The sequence below is a fragment of the Fringilla coelebs genome (assembly GCF_963513975.1).
Source record: "Fringilla coelebs genome assembly, chromosome: 1".
Lineage (NCBI taxonomy): Eukaryota > Metazoa > Chordata > Aves > Passeriformes > Fringillidae > Fringilla > Fringilla coelebs.
The window spans coordinates 136,505,023-136,527,100 of record NC_140028.1 but is presented as its reverse complement, the minus strand read 5'-3'; the positions used below and the strand labels follow the sequence as shown (position 1 = coordinate 136,527,100).

At 38.5% G+C, this 22,078-nt stretch overlaps 1 protein-coding gene across 1 annotated transcript in view; it reads right to left on the bottom strand.

Annotated features, from left to right (window-relative positions):
- Nucleotides 1–22,078, bottom strand: part of LOC311156519 (myosin-IIIa-like) — a gene marked incomplete at both ends in the record, with an annotated part of 65,624 nt that overhangs the window by 30,564 nt on the left and 12,982 nt on the right. The window contains 11 exons of the mRNA XM_084210517.1: nucleotides 696–800; nucleotides 2,517–2,605; nucleotides 3,826–3,979; nucleotides 11,764–11,911; nucleotides 13,753–13,963; nucleotides 14,697–14,823; nucleotides 18,018–18,132; nucleotides 18,232–18,330; nucleotides 20,085–20,287; nucleotides 21,098–21,181; nucleotides 21,262–21,366. Coding sequence (XP_084066643.1) covers nucleotides 696–800; nucleotides 2,517–2,605; nucleotides 3,826–3,979; nucleotides 11,764–11,911; nucleotides 13,753–13,963; nucleotides 14,697–14,823; nucleotides 18,018–18,132; nucleotides 18,232–18,330; nucleotides 20,085–20,287; nucleotides 21,098–21,181; nucleotides 21,262–21,366 — 1,440 coding nt within the window. The remainder of the gene's footprint in view (nucleotides 1–695; nucleotides 801–2,516; nucleotides 2,606–3,825; nucleotides 3,980–11,763; nucleotides 11,912–13,752; nucleotides 13,964–14,696; nucleotides 14,824–18,017; nucleotides 18,133–18,231; nucleotides 18,331–20,084; nucleotides 20,288–21,097; nucleotides 21,182–21,261; nucleotides 21,367–22,078) is intronic.

Genomic DNA, 22,078 nt, shown 5'->3' with positions numbered 1-22,078 from the left:
TTACTGTATGGCATCAATGCCATCACACAGGGAGTACTACAACACAATAACAAACTGGTTGTAAGGAGACTTACCCATCATCCTGCAGTGGAAGGCAGGACTTTGCAAGGACATAGTTCAAACAAGGTGCAATTTAGGAGTAATTTCTGTAGAGCCAGTTTTATTCCTCCACCTCTACTTACAAATTTCTTCAGGAAGAACTTACTACAAGAACCCCATCAGCTACCTATTGTAGAGAACTCTAAGACTGAAAATAGAGGAGTGTCTTCTCAGTCTTTGCAGCAGATGTTAGGAGCCCCAACCTTTGCTCTCTACCACTTAGAGATAAATTGCACTGAGGCAATTTATATATGCCCTGTCCAAACAGGCCAGTGACTTACCTAATCCTTCCTGTTCAGTGCTCAGCTCAAGAGACGCACTCCACTCCCTGTCTTGATCCCCTAGCCTGAAGACAGGGCCCTGAAAGAAGTCTCTACCACTTCCTTGGCACTTGACCAGACCAATATCTCCCTGGCAGTTTGAGATGGCTGCAGGTCCATTCAGTATAGATTCCATGGTTGGAAAGTAAAGCCACAATGTGAATACTATCATCAATGAGTGGTCATATGAAACCTAGCAGTGGTCATCATTAAGACTGGAGAAAACTAAGAAGATCACCACAAAGCAATACCTGTTTTTGTGAGAGGGTGAGTTACCAGCTGTCGTGTCAGGTTGTTTTCAGATGATCGCAGTAGCAGCACAATATCAGCTGGCAGAGTATCTCTGTTTTTGGCTAGGAATCCACTTGCATTATATAGAACCTGTTTAAAAAGTGCATTTATACATCTTCTTGGATTTTGAAAAGTAATTGTAAGTTTAAGCTTTTTGGAATAGGGCTTTTACTTTAACAAGATACACAAATAGTTTTTCAGCCATCAGACTCACTCTCACTTCTAGTCTTCTTTTTTGATCACTGAAAGTTCTACATTTTTGAGATATGATGCAAATCACTAAAAGCAAAGCTATAATTCCAAAGTAGCTTGAGACATTTATTTTTCCTAATGCAGGTAGTAGTTTTAACCTGTGTGGATTTATCACCAGGACAAGTGTATTGCAGTCCTCCTTTACACCTGTACATGTGCTAATGCACAATTAACAATGCACTTGATTTCAACCACATCACACAGCATTACCCATATAACTGTACAATCTTTCTGTGCTATTCATATTATGCTGTACTGGACCCAGGACTTAACACTCTTCCTAGGGATCTCTGTATTAAGTGCAGTGGAAGTTTGCAGAATCACAAACTGCATATTGGCAACTGAAATCTCTCTAAAAATTCCAAGAATGGCGTACCTAATTCAAAATGTACCTTCAGGATTCTATCTTAAGAGTACAAGAGATTAACAAGAAAACCTGACCTGTCAAGAAGGGTAGAAGATACTGGGACATATAATTTAGAAAAAGCCATCACAGAACAACTCAGCAACAATCTTAAATGATGAAAAATCCTTGTAAAGGAAGATGAAATAAATTGTTCTCCAATTCCACAGAAAGCTGGACTAGGGGTAATGAACTTACAGGGCAGCAATGGAGACACAAGTTAGACGGCAGAAGAAACTTCCTAATGAAGGAGTTTTTAAACACTGATGGGGCACTGGTGTAATTCCCCATCTTCAGTGTCTGGTAACAGGAATGGTAGAGGGACACCTGGCTTTCCACTCCTTGCAGTGAGTTATGCTCTGCTGGTGAAATGCAACTCAGCTGGAGATGAGGTCCAGAGGAGTTACAAGAGGCTCTTTGTAGCTGACTGTCTTACACAAGGGGTAAGGTATTTTCCATCAGCTGATAGGCAGTATTTGTGTCCTCCCACTGCTCCAGCACTGCACAGACCCAACATGGTTTCCCATGAGAGACATCAGTGCTCATTCTGTACCCTTTCGAAGAGCTCAGAAAGGAGGTGGGAGCTCCTGCTTTCCCAAAGAAGGAAGGAAGGAAGGAAGGAAGGAAGGAAGGAAGGAAGGAAGGAAGGAAGGAAGGAAGGAAGGAAGGAAGGAAGGAAGGAAGGAAGGAAGGATGCTGCTGCTCACTGAATGAAGCAGGAAGCAGGGCCTGCACTCTCTGTCTGGCTGATGACAAAGAACAGAACTAAGAAAGGTTGATGGTGGGTAGGAGGTAGTAGAAAGAATGGAGCTGGGTCCTGGTTAGAAACTGTGGGAACAAGCATGGTGCAGGACTTTGAGGAACTAAGGGGAAGAGCACTGACTTGCATTACATACCAGTTATGTTTTGGGTCCTCTATAATACAGTCAGTTCATTTACCTGGTGACATTTAAGAAAAATTCACTTCTGCTATTGCTTTTTTTTTTTTTAATGAGGGATAATTACTTTTCAATTTACTTTTGATATGTAAGGCACTGCCAGCATTCCCATGTCTGGACTGAAGAGACAACTATTGAGAACCAACCCAGATGACCACTTCCTTCCAGCCCTACCATTCCACAATCCCCAACTAACACCATCAGGTGTCTTACCTTTCCTGCATAATGATAAATTCCAAAGGTTAGATCTACTCTTTTGGGTCTCCAAAAATATTTTGATTTCAAATTATCTTCAAATTTTTCTGAAAGGAAACACATAGCTTATCTTACTGGAGTTACTGTACAATCATTCTCTTCTGAAGCTATATCCTTCCAAGGAGATTTCCTGACCTCTCAGCCAAAGCAAAGGCACAAAACAGACACTGATGTTTTCAAGGACAGAGATACCATAATAGTCTTGTAACAAAAAACCCTGGATAGAGAATATGGGAGCTCTTGGACAAGTTACTTACTTTGTTCCAATTTTTTAATGTGTGATCTCAGAAAATCATGGAATCATAGAATAATTAAGATAGGAAAAGATGTCTAAGACCATTGAGTCCAACCCTTAATCCAGCACCACTCTGTTCACCACTAAGCCATGTCCCCAGGTGCCACATCCACATATGTTTTGAACACTTCCAGGGCTTGCCTTTCCAAGATTTTATCTATATATGAAACAATGCAGAAATCTTTCCTAAGGATTCCTTGAGGAGTTGTGAAGAAACATTCACTGATTGAGTGCTTCTGTGCTGTAGACTAAAAAGCATGAGGATAAAAGAACAACAAGCTCATATAATTGCTTTAACATGGACATTGTTACTGGATGTTCTTAGGTTTTCTGATTGCGTGTTGGCTAAAATTCTAATTTGACACTTTGTACATTCAAAAATGAGTAAAACCAGGATTTATCTGCACAGAAATACCACTGAAATAATGAAGTCAATGGTAATTGCAGCTACTCAACAGCACTGAAATATTCAGGATCTGAATTACAATGACTTCAGGTGTTTTAATTTTAATTTGTGAATAGAAAACACTTAGAAAGCATAATTTGCTGAAAGGCACTGAAGCATGTTTGCAGTCATTACTCTTACAAAGTACAAACTTCTTGCTCAGATACTGCTCATCAAAAATCTCAGAGCTGAGCATGACTGAACTTTGCAAACAGTGTTCTTGGCCTGTGAACCTAGAGTTTTAACTCAGTTTGATCTTTACTCTTCAAGCTCTGCAGCAAAAAATTCCTGAAGGTGGGAGAACTTTAAACCTGGATCAGCAGCTTAGGTTCACTTGTACTCTTGATGTTTCTCTATGAACTTCAAGGATACAACCATCCCAGCATGCATGTCTCCCTCAAACACACTGTGACACTGAAATGAGGGCTCACTAAAAGTGTAATTAACATGTAGTCTGAACTGTGCATGCCAACCAAAAACTGAAGAGAAGACCAGCTGTAAAACTGTGAAATGAGCCATATACTTACCTACAAGAGTCTGATCTGTTGCTTGTGGGAATCGACTTTCCTCATCCAGCAGAGACAATAAACCCATTGGTTTCTGCAGGAACATATCTAGCAGGGGCCTGTTGTCCTCGTACTCTATAACTCTTGCATCAACACCTTCATAAAGGTATTCATTCTGCAGCAAGAAACAGAAGGCATGCTTTGTCTGTGTACACAGAACCACTTCAGAAAATAATTCACAAACTGTCAATTGAAGCAAATTAAAACTGCATTGAGAGAGTATGCCTCAGGGCTAAAGCCATCAAGGTTTTGCAGAAACAAATGTCAGCTGGGATTTTGGTTTTGAATATGTCCTATGGCATATTTGGTTAAATAAGATACTTTACAGGAATAGCAAGAATTAAAGAAATAGAGTTGAAGAAGATAAAGTATATTGTTTGCAAATAGAGACCTCAGGGTTTATTTATTTCCCTGATCTGAAATGTAGAAAATTTCTTAACCATTTAGAGCTATATTTACACTCTCAACTCATTGCTGAGATCCAAGTGATGGCTAAGATTTACAGAAGTGACTACAGGTTCCAGTGGCTTTACTTGTTTGATCACCCTCCTCAAACACCTGGAAAAATTCTTAAGTGGAGAAGAAAGGTGCACATACTTCCTAAAATTAAAGAATTGTGTACATACTTGCTAAGAATTAAATAAATTGCTTCAGATTTGCTTCTAACACATTTTCATTCCTTTTAAGGAACTAGGCAAAGGTACTCCCCAAGATTCAAAAACAACAGAAAAGCTGGTGGGGTGGACTTCTTTGTTTGCTTTTTTTGTTTGGGTTGGTCTGGCTGTTTTTTTCCTGAAGACTGCAAATATCTGAACTCCTCCCAGACTAAGAAAAAAACAAAACCCAAATGTGTCCACAGCATGTTGCGATGGTTTTGTCTTTACTATGATCTAGATTATAGCTGGAGAATACAAGAATGACCTTCCTTAATCCTTTAGCAAGGCAGATTTACCAAGAGAAGGTTGCTCTAGGAACTACCACCCCCCTTTATTTTTGTTTGAATTAGGTAAAGCAATAGCAGTTTTCTACCACATAGTGCTCCTGTTTGTGCCAGGGATGCCTTCAGTCCTGTGCAGGCTGTACTGTGAAACACAGAGCTTTTGATCTACTTTAAATCATCCCTAAAGGATAGACTTTATAAGTGTTGTATTCATGTAAGGTGGTAACATCACAGTTTTGCCATCCTGAATTCATTGTGAGAAGAATGTCACAAAAATGAATGATGGCTAATATTAATGAGTTCAAAGACCTCTAACCTTGGAGGACCTCTCCTTATGTGTCATTCACTTGAGTCTGAATGAGCAAAGAAGGCAACACATTGAGCGTTTAAAAAAGTTCACTTTCATATGCAACAGAAAAGTGCCTTTTTCATACCTCCTAATCTCAGAGAAACAACAAAGGCGTGAAATCAATAAGACTGGTCTAAAAATACAAACACAAATAAAAATCAGGCTGATCCATTTGAAAGAGGACATGAAATATATATCTAAACCTGCTGCAGTGTGATGTCATAGTTTCCTTCCCAGGTGCCAATCACCTCTCCTTCCCCCACCCTGACCCTTGCTGAGTGCTGTCTGTCAAACCTGGCATTCCAGAGGAGCGTCGAGTGACTGGCAGAGTTCAAAAGATGCCCTGCATCCCTGGGGGCCATTGGCCCACCCAGGTGTCCCCTTGCACCTGAGACCTGCCCGCCCTGCACCTGGTTGGTGGGATCCCTGCCCCTTCCCTCCGCCTCTCCCTGGGGTTAAAAGAGCCAGCAACCACGCGGTTCAGGTTCTGTTAGAGCTGTCACGGCATTCAAAAGCCTGCGGGTCGGAATAAAACACTGGAGTGAAACCCTCTAACAGAATCCGACTCCTTTTCCTTTGCCTCGCCTTAAAGCATCTCCAACAGAGGTAAACCGGAGCTCTGCAAGTCTGGACTTGTCTCCAGTGCCCAGCTGCAGCATCCAGCTTAGCCAGAGGTGTCTCTGAGGTGAAACGCCGCAGCTGTCGCCTTTCGGTCAAGCAGCAGAGGCTGGTCAAGCCCGGACAATCCCCATCTGGATATATTGGTAATTATTCCAGTATAAACCCTTCCAGTATCCAGACTGATGTAATTTCCCAGGACACTCTTCACTCTAAGGATAGGTTCTAATTCAGTTTATATGCCATACAAGGGTGTAATCAGTAAGAATCTCACCTACAGCCCCATGAGGACTCCTCATTTGAGACAAATAACATTAACCTCTTTCGTGTCTCCCCTGAAGCAGTGGACAGGTGGAGTTTTGGTTTTTAATTTAATCAATGACCTGAGTAGCAGGACAAGACAGGAGAGTAATAAATGCATCACAGATATACGTGAGAAGTTAATTATATGTGGGAGCTGGTGGCAGAAAGGGAAGGAGTCTGTGTTATCTCCCAGAGATAACATGGGAGTAAGGGCAGTTTAACTGAGAGCTACAGCTACACTGACACACAGATGTTCATGGAACCAGCTGTCACTGCTTAGGATTATCTGGAGTGCCCTTATCAAGGGGGCAAGGGCAAGAGACTGCTCAGGATGGTCTATCAGAGGAGAGCATTTCTGTGACACTTGGACATCCTCAACCAACCTGTCTAATCATAAACTTTTTCCAGCTTCAAATGTGGGAGCTTGTGAGCTTCAGCTTGTGAGAGAGGCTGGTTTAGAGAGCTGATAAAAGTGTTCTCCTTGAAAAAGAAAGGACCTCTTAGAAGCTGTACTACTATGCTATAACAGCAACACCTGCTCCCCTCCCTGCCCAGGCAGCACACAGGGCCTGACCCCAAGCCTGCGGTGCGTGTGACCACTGAGTTTGTGTCCTTTGTGTCTCACAACTGGATGAGTGTCAGCCCTGACAGCTTTGGTGATGCTGCCATCTCCCCAGCAGGATATGAAGGAGTGCACTCCATCACTTCCCACGGGCTCCTGAAGGACAGCTGATGACCAAGCCAGGCACCAGTGTGACAGATGACTCAGAAATTATACTGTACTACATTTTCTGATGCAGTGCTGGTTTCAACCACATCATTAGGATACAAGCAGCAAGTATAAAAGCTTTAATGATGGAAATCATAAACTGTAGTGAAACGGGTCTTATTTGAATTAATAAGATGAATCAGCTACAGGATTTTGTAATCCCCTGTGATGTTTTGTGACAAGAAAGCTCCACAAAATAGCTACTTCTTGAAATTCTAAAGCATAATCTATTATAAAGTATTCCTGTGGATGGGATGTCAAAAGGAATAACTGAGTTACGCTATTAATTTGGCTCCCATCTCATCTTAGTATTACATGGTATCTTTCCTATGATCAAAACTACGTAACATTAGCTTGTACCACCTGGTTTCAATGGTAATAAAAGAATTACAAAATGCATTAGGAAATGGTCTTCATGTTTAATAAAGTAATGCCATTTACTGAGAACATTTTATGATAACACTTTGGTTTAAATGGGGACACCAGGGACAAGGAACCTTTTCCAGCTGCAACTAGAAGATTAAGTTGTCATGAGAATGTAAAATAAACATTGCATACATTTAATGCAAAAAGCATCATCCTTCCAACTGACAACGAACTTGCTACTTTCCAAAATGTTTCCGCTATCTGCCATTACACCTTTTACTTCTTACAGGGGAATGACAAATGAGAAAAGAACAGGAAGGCTGTTTTGCTGGACATTGTGACCTGCAGATCATGGAGCTGACAGAAAGTAACTTATAACAGTATCTAATCTGTAAGGGGAGCACCTTGAAGGACAGGACTGAAGGTCCAAAAATTTTGCTTTGCTTTATATTGACCAAAAAAACCCCTTGTGCTAGCAAAACAAAAAGCAGTGACTAAGTTGAGAGGCCATATTCTCTCCCCAGTCAGTAGAAACAGGCATATATCTATTTGTTTCCATTGACTAGTGGGAATCTACACTATCTTAAACTATATACCCACTTCAGTCCTTTCACTGCTAGATTAGTGAAAGGAGATTGCATTCAGGCCTAAAAGCCTTTATTCTTAAATGCAAACGTTAAGTCAACAATAAAAAATAAATTCTCTTAATTTTGACTTGAGTCATCCATGTTGGCCCACAGACACTACACTCAAGCTGAAACACTGAGCCTCAGGTTGTGATGGTACCTGTTCCTTTCTTCTACACCTGTCACTACTGTGACTTTTTTTTTTTTTGTGGGCCACACTTTCAAGGAAAGCAAATCTGTGAACACTTTTCAGATTCAGATACAGAAAAGAGACCACTGACAATGATAAAACAATTTCGCCTGCAATTCAGTAGTACAATTCAGCCTTTTGAGTGTGTTTACTATTTGGTTTCATTTTTCAAGTTGCCACAATATGATTCACCTTCTCTGATGACATAATCACTACTTACCAGGTGAACATGGGTGAATGACAAACTAAACTGTAATCAACTGATTAGGCCTCAGCTTCCCAGTAAATCTGTCAAATTTCATCAAATTGCATGTGATATGATATTGAACAGCGCAAAACGGAGAGGAATGAAAAAACAATGTATCTGTATATTTTATGTCTCTAGAGGGAAGTATAAAAGAATTTAAATTCTTCAGTCTTCCTTGGGTAGATCTACAGGGTTCAATGCAATGTTGTGTTACAGATTTCTGAAGTAGCACAGGGCAGTCTGACATGTCTGTCTGGCACTGCACAGGGCTGTGGAGAGACACTAGCCTGGGTCCCAGTGACAGGACAGCTCCAGCAGCACAACAGTCAGGGCTTAGGGAAAGTCAACAAAGATCTTGGTGACTTCTAGCGTCAGCCTTCTTGTAAACATAACTTCTGTCTTTTAGATTCTAAGACACAAACCCTTGCACATAAAGTCATATGTAAAGTCAAGCAGATACATCAGCAAAGGGCAGAGGTCATCCTAGTGTTTGTTTTACATCGGTGATATTTTTTATTTTAGTTTACAATGAAAGCACATTACTGGTGTCAACACAGCAGAGTCCTTACTGTGAACAGGAAAGATTCTGGAGCCACCTGCTTTCTCAAAGGCTGTTCTTGTGATGTAAAACTGGGACAATCATGTAATGAATAAGTGAAAAGTGATGTCTTATAATGACTATAAATCATACCACAAATCATTCTGTGCCATTGGGTTGTAATGCAGAATAACACATTTCTCATTTCCCGTCTCTGAAAGGGGCAGATTTACACCCACACTTGCATGAACTTAATCTGTATAGTTCCTTCTGCACTCCTGTAGTAATATCTTTGGAGACTGCTACAAGACACTGTAAGAAAGTTTGGTATAATCTGATGTAGTGGTTTGATGTACATTAAGGTAGACAGTCATTTGGTTGGTATTACAGGCTGGATGTGGACACTTGTTATAGAAATATTAGGACTGGTATAAATGAAATATGAATGGGAATGTGCATATAAACACCAGAAAAAATAGTCTTAAAAGAATAGCTGTGTGATAGCCTGTGATTTGAATGAAGAACATTTGTTCGTAACCATAAAACTGAGGAAAGAGTTCCTTACATCTAGAACAGAAGGCCTTCACTTACATAAAAACACAGTACAGAGAGTTAGTGAGTGGAACACCCTCTAAACCTGACAGCAGCAGCATGACTGTGAGGTTATGGCACATCACACACAATTTTCTTATGAGCCCACCAAGGAAATGGACTGTAGGCATAAAAATGTATATGTTCCAAACCAGTAAAGCCAGATAATGACCTTGCCTAAAGGTTACGGATGCTGAAGTAAATAAGGGTGTGAGGCAAAGAATGGCTGCTAAAGGCTGTAAAAGATATGTCCAAAAACTATTTCAGCAAGAACCTAACAGACATGATGAAGACTTGCCAGCTGGTGTCCATTATTCTATATGTCACTCACAAATTTTCTTGGCCAGACCATTTGAACACAGACACACCCACCCATCCACACCATGGTGCATTCTATGTATGTGTGAGTCCATGAAATCTGTGAGGGAATGAATGGAAATGGGTAAAATTGATGTACTTAGAGATTCTGTAACTAGAGACTAACTTTCCCTTTTATAGAGTCTGTAGTTGTACTAATTTCCTACAGGGAGAAATGGGCAAACTATATATTGTCAAAATAAGAAGTTAATTCCCCCCCCCATCTGCTCAGTAGCAGAATAACCACCCTGACCACGGTGCAGCAAAGCACATGTAATGGAGCAAACTGTTCCTACTGCATGGTGACACCACAAACCTCTGCAATAATATAGGTCTGGCCAAAAAGTTCTGAAATAGGATACCTATAAACAAGTGAAGGCAGATTACACTAAACCTGACTCTAATTTAAACAATATTTGGGTGTGTAGGAATAGGACTAAGAACACCAAGGCTGGTCTCTCAGCAACAACAGGCCACTAGGGAGAATGTGGTCCTGCTGCTGAACAAGTTTTTGGATGAGATGGAAAAGGCTGAGATATTCAATGCCTTCTCTGCATTGGTCTTGACTGATAATCCCAGGTCCCTGAGACCAGGGGAAAAGTGTGGAACAATGAACTTAAACTTAGATCAGGAGGATCAAGTTAGTGAACATTTAAGCAAAATGGACATATGCAAGTCCATGGGACCTGGTCAGTGCCTGGGTCTGACAGAAATAAATATTGATGCTGCAGTCTGTGCTATTTCCATCTCCCAACTGTTAGAAACAGCAGAAACAGCAATAGCCAAGTGCCCTTCTTTTGTGAACTTCTGTACTTTGGAAAGAAGATGCCCAAGTAATTACAGTAGATCTAGTTATATTTTCTCTGGCTTTTAGATGATATTATAACCAAGGAAACACCTGTGTTGGTAATCTTGCACATAAATCTATCAACAACTACCAAGATACAAGACTGCAAGACAACATTTCCTGAAATAATTGGGAAGAGAATAAAACATTGAGTCATTAAAAAAAAAAGTCATATTACACATAAATTTATACACTTTTAGACTGACACATGCATGTACACACCTGCATACATGGACACATTCCAAACCTGTATCTGTCTCAGCCTTAAAACAAACAGTGATTAACACTGACAAAATACTCTGTTTCTACTAACAATTAAAATTCAGGAGAATTTTTTATACATGTATCATAAAGACCAAAAATTTCAGTAAAATAACAAAAGTATAATTTCACCTATGGTTTGAATTCTGATTGTTCTGCCATAGAGAATTCTGAAATATTTAAATTTTCAGCAAGAATTTTTTTTCCCTGAAAATGTTATTTCTTCAAATAACAATATTGAATAATGATTTAAAGGTGGTTAATTTAATTCTCCTGAAATTATTTACAAAGTTGAGATGATTTTTTCGAGTTTTTTCCCTCTCCTCTTCAAATTCATAAACTTTTATATTTACAATGCTATTCCTTTTCTCTGCTTTAAAGTAAATTATTTAGATTAAATACCATCATTATTTAGCTGAGATGATCTAGTTTCTCAAGAAGAAAAAAAAATTGTGAGATTTGCAGGTTTTAATAATGGAATTTCAGTGTTCATTAAGATTATTAGTAAACTATTATGAACCCTGCATTTCAAAGTTTTGTTACCAATTATTTACTTTTTTATTAGAGAATCATATATTACAACACTCATTATTCCTCAAGAAAACAACATTGCATTTGCATCAATCAGATTATCACAGTGCACAGTGTTATGTTGCTTAGTTACTGTAAATTTCAAGTTTAATGCATTTTATGTTGGCATTTTACTTGCAAATAGCAAGCACTGGTTCATGGAAAAATACTTAAAAAACATTTTTTATGATCTGCTATTTACAAGCTATCATGGAGAAGGAACAATGTAGTTTCTTGAGACAAGGTTTTATGCATTCAGTAATACTGAAGCTTTATGTTTTATGTTTTTAGTAATACTAAAGCTTCATCAAAATAACCAACACCTACCTGTTCCCAGGCAAAGACGTGTTGATTGAAGTAGAACTGAATTTGTTCATTGGCAATGTTGATACACAGTTGTTCAAAAGAATTTTTTTTGAAATTCTCAAAGCCAAAGATGTCAAGAATTCCAATATTCAAGCCATCATCATTTTCACTGCAAAGATGAAATATACTTTTTATTGTTGTATCTTTATTTTTTAACCACTTTCATTACTATTGCACAAAAGGAAACCTTGGGCCAAATCTGTACACCAGTTAGACAGGATAAGTTTTGCTGAAACAGATCTCTCTGAAAATGACAATAAGTGTTACTTTGAAATACATAAATGCAGATCAGTTCAAAGATTACTGCAATGCAGACCAGATACACAACAACCAAGTCTACTGATAAGTGAATAGGGGATTGAAAATGTTATTTTTACACTAATATTTGTAAGTAAGCATTCTAAAAAGCTGACTACAGTACAAAAAGAACATGCAGTTCTTTTTGTTTCTCTTGGAGTAACACAGGCTTTACTCACCAGCATCCTGAAATTATAGAATGTTGTCATTAAGTATTATTTGTTCATATTACTTACTCATAACAATTAAAATTGCTTAGTTTAACATTAAAGTAGCAAGAATGACTAGCTAGACCTTTTATGCAGCTAAATAGCTACTTTATGCACTGGGATGTAGTATGAATTTAAATTACCAATTAAATTCCAGAGAAGCACTGGAAAAACTTTGGTTTGATATTTTAAGTAGGGCATACTCAAGATATGTAATCACTTCTACAACTGGAAAAAATCTTTAATACTTATTTGCTGAAGCAAAAAATTAAGAGGATATAATTTTATAACAAACTGAGGCTGACATTAGTGACCTTTCCAGGCAAGTAAAATATAAATCACATTCTTTCTATGAAACCTCTTTGAGGGGCTATCTGTAACCATTTTTTAAATAAAGATTTAGGAAATCAGTAACTAAGAATCAGCCTCAAGACACTCATGAATAGCACTTAAACCTCTTTGTGAAGTCCATCTCAAAAAAGGAAGTGTTTCATTGTGGAGAATCTGAATTTGGTGACAATTTAATCTGCCTCAAAATTATATTTTTGATGAATAGACTGCTAAAATTTATCTGCCCTATTCTTTATTTAGAGTTAATTACATAAAAACAGAAAAGGCAAATTATTTTACTACCACAAAATCAAGCAGAAGTTGTTTGGGTTTTTTTTCATAGTGAGCATTTCAGGTTGAATTTTCTCCCTCTTCATCAGCATAATAAGTAAGTAATCAGTTTGAAAAGGGCTCTGTAACAGACAACTGAGAGAAGCACACAGGCTACAAGTGCTGCCCCATCTATCATGGATTTTATCCTATCACTTACTGATTAAAGTTCTGTTTATTGTTGCTCTGCTATAACAAAATATTTAAAAGTTTAGACAAATTTTAGGATTGCAACTTTGGCTCTCCTCTGATGTTTAAGAAGAAAAAATCCAGGAAATCCAGATCTGCAAACCAAAGCTATTTGCAATTGATATGGTGTTTAAAATGTCACCTTTTAAGGGTAAAGTGGACAATACCTCCAGTAAATGTGTTTAAAAATTATTCCCACACATATATGAAACCATGCTTATAACAACAGTGACACAAGCAACAGCACCAGTGCAAATAAGAGCAGAATTTGACCTATGTAATCAACATGATGAATATCAGAAGTTTACTTTAAAAAAAATACAAAAGAAAAAGGGTTAAAAGTTAAAAGCATTACAAATATAAAAGGGGGAAAAAAGGTTAAATGAGTAAAGATCAACAGGAAACACCAGATGCTTTTCCAACTATATCTATTTTCACTATATACTATGAACAGCACAAACCATTTTCGACATGGTGGGGTCATAGACAAAAAAGTAGCAGAGGAAAAGAACTTAACTACACTAAATGCTCTAGTGTAAGACAATATTATTACCACAGAAATAATATCTCTTTATTCTACAAAATCTGCTTTTACCTTAGATGTTTGTCAGGTTTGAGTAGAGTGTTGATGCGATTGACTATCCAGCTGAAGAGGCGCCCATACAGTGCTTTGGCCATGGCATCTCTGACATCAGTGGCTTTTTCCACCGTGTTGGGACGAATAATTGTTTCTCCTCGAGTCACAACACAGTGAGAGGTGAGAGCCTCTTGCAGTTCATCTGCCTGAATACACAGCAGGGATGCACCTGGGAAGGAATGTCACAGACATAGCTCAGAGAAAGATTTTGGAAGGTGACTATGTAAGAAGTATCCAAGTTGTGAGGAGTGAATACTCCTCTCAGTTATAACCCAATCACACAAGTCACTGCTGTTCTCCTTTTGCTCCAAAAAAGGGGTGCTTCTTTCCCAGTTCCACAATATTTTTCTATGGCAAGAAAACATGTGAGAAGATAGCGTGAAGACTTCATTATCTCCCCAGGTGTAATTACTGAGAAAGTGCAGCCAATTTCTGGAGAACCTTTGCCCCTTTGCCTCCTCTACCTCCTAGCAGCTTATAATGTAATGTGTCCCTTCCAAAGAATTTGTGAGCCATATTTCCACAGGCACATGTGGGGAACAAGTAATGAGCAGCTGAGAAAGAAACTGGGAAAAAACTATTCAATGTGTTAATGAGGTTCTCCATCAAATGTTCAAATAACCATGGAAAAATTCCAAAGATTTTTTTCAGGCATCTGCAGTATTAGTCATGTTTCCTGTATGCCAGTGAACTGGTTAGTCAAATAAGATGCAAACATGGAATTTTTTTTTCTCTTTTGCATTTGAATTCAGGTGGGCTTAGAATTAATCTACCTTCAGTTTTTAATTATTCTTGCAAAATTTCCATGTGAATACAGTTTTCATTGATATCTCTTGCAATAAAATAAATTTGCTATGAAAACACTAAAGAAAAACAATGTTAAATCAAGAAAAAACACTCACAGTTCTCAAGGGCTACTGGATTGGAAATGTTGCTCTTGTCAATCATATGTTCAGATACTACTGCAGAAAATTCAATGTTACCCACATTTAAAATGGCAGCCAGGACACTGTACACACTTCCAAGTTCCTGAAAAGTATATTAAAAAAATGCAATACTTAACGGCCAGGTAATTTGTCTCAGTGGTTTGTGCCACGGGCACATGTGTGTGTGCTGTTTTCTGCTGTCTGCCACGTGCCCACTACTTCTAGGAGTGCTGCTCTCAGCAATTATTCCCATTCTGTACTTAGCAAAGTCTTTCAAGAGTAAGACAGTCAAAGAGGGCAGGACAAACAGTAGCCTAACCTCTCTTCTGTATTTGTTGACAGGACAGGATTGATAGAAGTAAGGAAATAAAAAACAGTGATGTGCATATCCTCTTACACAGAAAGAATTCAAAGGTTATTTATATCTGCCCTTCACTGTGTCTGTGGGTGCAAACATGTCTAAAGATTTAAAGATTTAAGATTTAATACGTAGATCAACAAAAAGTAGAAAAAAATCTTTATTGATGTTTCTTGCATCATGGAAGCAAAGATACTCCAAATAATAATACTCCAAATATCAACTCCCACCAATGTCATCAGAAAAAGTTTCACTGGGAGAAGAGTGAGGCCTCACATCTCCAATTTGACAAAGCACTTTATCCTTCAAAATGTCAGCTAGAAACTCACCAAAGCATCTTAATATGGACTTTGCTTAAACAAATTTAGATTTCAAATTATTTAGGAGGTTCTGCCATGGTTTAGTTGGTAAGGCAGTGTTAGGTCATAGGTTGGACTTGATGATCTCAAAGGTCTTTTCCAACCTAGTTAATTCTGTGATTCTGTGAAAAGGGACTCTGTCATCAAAAAGGCTGTTATTACTCTGGACAGTGAAGTGATATATTCAAGTAAATTAAGTACCTATCCACAAATACATAAATTTCAAATAATATTTAGAGTTAGTAAAACAATGCTTTCGTTGCAGGTTGGACTTGGACTTAGATTTTAACTGCAAATTTTCATCTGAATGGTGAATGTTTATCATTGTACCTGATGATCTGAGTGTTTTTTACTCAGAAAATTCCAGGTGTACCTGTGAAGCAGACTAGCAGTCTGTGACACTGTCTATTTTGAGGCATAGAGTAATAGTATATTTTATAAATAGCAGGTTGAAAACTTTTGTAGCAGTTTTATAAGAAGTACTTTTGAAAATCTGACTGGTATTTTATAACTATGAACTTTTTATAATTGCACAGCATTTTATCCATATTATTCAATACTTTGCTGGTACCATGTCAGGCATCATTTACTCAGATAAAATCTTTAATTGCTCTAGAATACTTGAGCTTGTTTTCAACACTTTCAGAAGTTAATCTAGCAGTTAATAAATAGTGATTCCAGTGACAGCAAGACAAACTGCATAAGATCACTAAAAAATTATGCTGAGGATAATTGCCACACAGTTTTCTTAGGATTAAGTACTCATTTTCATTCTAAGCTTAGGGACACAGTTAAAATGCAAAGAAGTGGATAGCTTAACTTCTGCCATCATGCTGTACAATATGAATAACTGCTGACATTTTTCTGCCCTTTTCCAGTGTGTTTGAAATCTGGCTTGATCTGTCTCATACAACATAATTATTGTTCCCCTCAGGCAGTCCTTTCTTACTAATTTTGCTGTGCAGCCTGAAATAAAACTGTGATTTTAAGACAGGGAGTACTGACAGTAGTTACTTTTAAAGCCTGTCAATCAGTTAAAAGCAAATTTCAAAGAAATAAAGCTTTCCTTAGGTCTCAGTTTAAACTGAAGATTTTTTTCTGTCCGTGGCTTTCTGCTAATAAAACACTGAACGTGCTTATATAGAAGTTCCTCTGTGCACTGAGATGAATGTCAAAGCTTAAGGCTGCATTACTAAAAAGTGAATTTAGGAAAGGAATTCAATGTCCTATCGGATATTTTTTCACTGAAAAAAATTGTCTTTGCATACGTATCCGAGACCAGAACCTCAGTGGGGGAAGAAGACTCTTCCTTCACTTGTGCAAGCACAGCCTCAGACAGGTTAATTCACCCTGAGGAGGATGCAAGGCAGGCTGACATGGCTGGGGCTCACAAGCAGCCACAAGCAGATGGCCTCTGGCACTCAGCCTGCTTCTGAAACTGCAAGGTTCTACAGGTAGGTAATTCTTCACAGATTCAGCTCCCAGTGGCTTGCTGAGTTAATCAAGTGAAGATCCAGGCTAGAACTGCACAATGCAGCCAGTGACCTGGTTCTAACTACATCTTCAATGTACATGGAAGGCCTCTTTTGGATGATCAAGATTATTGTTTCCACCCATCCAAGTGAACAAAAGAGCTGGAAACAAAAACAGACTTTCTGCTTTTCATTGTTTAAATTAGGACTTATCAAGGTCTCTGCTACCGTGACAAAACTGCGATCAGTGCTGAACCATGAACGTCCTTTCATGCTGCTTCTGGAAAGGTGAAAGCACAAGTGAAAGGATGTGATAGCAAAGGTGTGATATTACTAAATGCAGCTGTGAATAACATGTAGAGGAGAAAGAGACTGTGAATGCTACTGCTACTACAACCTAATGCAAAGTGACTCTGGAGGAAAAAAATAGGTGACCACTTCTCGTAAGGCAAAACTAGGTCACAGGATGGGATTTCTTTCCTTTATAAACACAGTCCTTTTTAAATTTTAATTCTACCAAATACAGACTGGGGAGAAGGGTTTAACAGCTAGCTGAGCAATGATATGAGATTATAAAGAAAATATGGGTTCAGTTACTGTTTAGTGTTGAGATTAATCTCCAAAGGGATTTAAGAACTTCATTCAACTTTATCCCCAGAGCTGTGAAAATGTATTGAGTTCATCAATACTCAGATCAGCTCAATGAATTTTTAAAACTCTTACCATGGACTTCCTCTTAAAACTGAGATGAAGCTCATATTCACAGGCCTAAAATTATTGGCTAATAAACAGTTACAACATAATTTTCTATGCACTAAATTTGCTAAAATCTCCCCCCCCCCCAATTTACTCAGCTGTGCTTTGTTCACTGATTTCAAAGCCTTGTTGGCTAATATAATTTTATTGGTTTACCAATGCCTTGAACTCTTAAAAATTTAAATGTTACTATATAACAGTAAGTTGACCATGCAAGATCCTAAAACACAAACACATCCTAAAACACAAACACAATATGCTTAAGGAACAAGGGAGATTTGAATGCTTCATAGCTTTTCCTGCTTAAGGTAGCGGGTGAAGTTCACAAATGAAAAGGGTTATCAGCACTCACCTCCAGTGTAAAACCTATGACTTTGAAGCACTGTTCTATCAATTCAAACTGAGACTTATAAAAGCTATTGTTCATGAAATCTTGCACTATTCTGAAATGATCGTTTTGCAGATATCTGAAAGAGTTGATGGATACAGAGTTAGAATGTAAACAAGGCTGAGAATTTACCACGCATTTCTTAGTAATCAATTTATGCAAAAATAAACTGCATTACCTGGGAGGTTTATATTCTGGCAGCTTATAATGTGCCAGTTTTTTCTTTTCTGCGAGACCAGCATAAATATAATAAAAAATATGGAAATTTTTCTCTCCTCTGAAACAACAGAAACAACAAACTTATTTAGTAATATAACCATGCTACATTTATTAATGACACACATACTATTACAAAATGTTATTTTAATAACAGGCAAGACTCACACAAAGTGACAGAGGACTCTGAAAGAAGCTTTATTTCAGAACTTCCTGTGAACACCCTTTTCATGCCCTTGTGTGTTTGTCCTGACCCTGCCATCGTGGCAGCTCAGTGCTGCTCTGCCCTTGATGCAATTGGTAGATCCCCTGTGAGATCTTGCACATTCCTCACCCACCCACTCTCAAGTGGTTGCTTAACTCCAGTTATTTTAAAAAAACCTTCTGACAGCGGGGGAGGTCTACACTCTTGTTTCACTGAATGCAGTAGGTCTGTTGCGTCTTGTAGCCCTGAACCAAGAAGCAGACATTCAGCAAAAGGGCCTTATGACTCGGCATGCTTTGGCTAGAAGCTACATGCCCAAACCTAGGACAGAGGTTTATTACATATTCAAGGTTCCTGTGCGCCTTTTGAGAAAAAAAGAGGTGAAAATTTAGAGCCATGACTGAGCCCTGAGATGCCCAAGTCAGTCACTATTGAAAAAGGAATTGTGTTCAAACTCCTGCTTTGTGCATGAGCTTAGGTCTATGTCTCAGGGGCACCATTAGATCATAGAACCAGAGAATGGCTTGGGTTGGGAGGGACCTTAAGGATCATCTAGTTTCAACTCCCCTGTCATGGGCAGAGACTGGGTTGCTCAGAGACCCATCCAGCCTGGCTTTGAACACTTCCAGGGATGAGGAATCCTCAGCTTTTCTGGGCAACTTGTTTCAGTGCCTAACCACCCTCACACTAAAGAATTTCTTTCTAAAATCTAATCTAAACCGACTCACTCTCAGTTTAAATCTATTGCCCCTTATCCTGTCACTACATATTCTTGCAAAAAAGTCTCTCTCCATCTTTCTCACAGGCTCCCTTCAGGTGGAAGGCAGCAATTTGGTCACCCCAAAGCCTTCCCTTGTCCAGGCTGAACAATCCCAATTTTCTCAGCCATTCCTTGTAGCAGAGGTTATCCATCCTTCTAATAGTCTTGGTGGCCTTCTATGAAATTTCTCCAACAGGTCCACATATTTCTTGTAGTGGGACCCCAGAGCTGGATGCAGCACTGCAGGTGGGGTCTCACCAGAGCAGGGTAGAGAGCAGATCCCCCCCTCCACCCCTTTACCAGCTGCCCAGGCTGCTTTTGATGCAGTCCAGTGCACGTTTGGCTCTCTGGGCTGGGAGGGCACATTGCTGGGTCATGTCCACCCTCCCATCCACCAGCGCCCCCAAGTCCCTCTTGGCAGGGATCTTTGACCCATAATCCTACTAGATGTTCCAAAATGGAAAATGACCAAACAAACAAAGAAATAAGCTACAATACTACAGGAAATTTAGAGGAAGTAAATCCAAGTAATACACTACACAATACTCCAAAATCCCACAATGAAATGTATACCTGAACTAGTAGTAAGTTTTTAATTCTTTGCACATTCTTATTTAATATATCACATGGGCATTTTTATAAGATTTGTTTAAATAACCCAGGAGGCAATGAAAAAAATTGGGAGTAGTTTTCAGCTAGCTTACAGATTCGTAAGCTATTCATATACAACTTTTAAGGAAAAAAAATCCAGGTACCTCATTCATCTTCGTGTTTTGAACCAAGGTGATTTCCTGCATCATAGGCCTACTCTGTAACCCCAAATTAGGTCAAATACAACTTTCATACTTACACTGCCTGGTGGACAACTCTGGATTTTTCAAGGAGATACTCTGAAATCTGAGCTCCTACTACAGTGCCCCCACAAGTGAATTTCATTTCCAAATATTTTCCAAATCTGCTTGAATTATCATTGATGATAGTGCCTGCATTCCCAAATGCTTCTACAAGGTTGTTCACCTGGAGAATCTTCTCCTGCAGAGTCCTGTTATTAGCCTGGATATTAAAAAGATATTGCTTCAAATTATCAGTGATTATTCAAATTCATGCATTTTTAGGTGTTCCTTTAATCTTCTCATTGGAAGTGTGACATAATCAGGGCAGCTATTCCCATGGAAATTATATCGAGAAAAAGGCATATATATATATATATATATATATATATATATACATACAAAAAATGAAATCTATACAAAAAATGAAATCTGTCAGAATATAGCAATCCTCAGAACTAAGGCTGTCTGGAAGAAATAACACACATAATGATAACAACACTATAAATTAATTTCTATAGTTTCTGTGGGTTTTTGGCTCTGAGATGGCCAATCTGCTTTTAGGCTTGTTAGTATCTGGTTACTGCTCCACTGCACCCTACCAATCCATTAGCTTGCTTTCATCTCACCTCAGGCATGCTAAAAATGGCATTTTATTTAGGCAGGTATGGTGGCCACTTCCCAGAATGACTATGTCTCAGTGAAAACAGACTGGTTGTGGAAGGATGAGGAGCAAGAAGAGGATTTTCTTTACTACTGCTTGGGTGACTTGAAGGCATTCAAACAGGGATCTGACCTAAGTCACAGCCCTCATTGCAGTGGGTACCTTTTGTTGTGGAAACGCCAGCATATTTCCAAATGATCCTTGAAGGGAGGAAGGATTAGATAGAGGAGCATCAGGTTCTAATGTTTGGAAAATGTTCCTTGGTAACAGTCTCACCCCACAACCAATGCCCTGCCTATAGGTTCAGCCCTTTAGACCCAGGACAGCAAAGCCTTAAAGTGTTACAGAGACATCCCCTTGGCCACTTACCTTGCCAAGGACAGTGAGCTGCTGAACCAGCAGATGGGCACTTTGTGTCTTGCCAGCTCCACTTTCTCCAGAAATAACAATACACTGCAGAGAAAAGAGCAAGACTGAGCTCATCACATATCTCTCAGCCTGGCAGAGGATGTAATTAGCCACCACATCCATACCTGATCAGAATTGTATGTCACCATGGACTGATAGCCTATGTCAGCAACAGCAAAAATGTGAGGAGGGTTGGCAGTCCGTTTGGCTCCAATATACAGCTTGGAATGCTAAGTGTAAGAAAAACAAAAGCATTATCACTGCCCTTTAAAAACTTTTTTTTTTTTTAAGTTTGGGTTTATTTTTAGATTAGTGTACAGCATGCTGAGGTTTCCAGCAGTGATGTTTTCTGAGGGAGCTGTTACTGCACTCACTATACCATGAATGTCTATGTACTTGGGACTATAAGAACTGCTAAAAAATGAAGTGCAATTTTCTATAATTTTAGCCCCAATTACATTATGAAACTCAATTTATTAGGAGAAAATTTACTGTTGTCAGACATCATAGTTCCAACTTATTTAAATTTATTTGTACTTCCCTTCCTATTACTATCTCTGCATGGTATTGATGTTAAAACTTCAGATCTTTTCTGTACCTGTAGTATCTCATAATTAATAACCCCAAATTATTGTATGATCGGACTTTAATATCTTTATATCTTTTATATAACAGGGAGACAAATTCCCTTTTGTATAATAAGGAGACAGATCACAGAAGTTAACATTTTACAGGATTGCTTTGTGCATTATCTACACTGTAGATATAAAGATACTAGAAATTAATTATTTTGGAGTTCCTCATTTCTGTGCTGAAATTCAGCAAGTCTTAAGAATTTGTGTCAATGTGCACTTGAAAGAACATCCTACTGGTAATTCCATTATTCAGAGTAAGCTAAAATAAATCTCAAGAATGGTCTGGCTTTATAATTAAAAATATTTA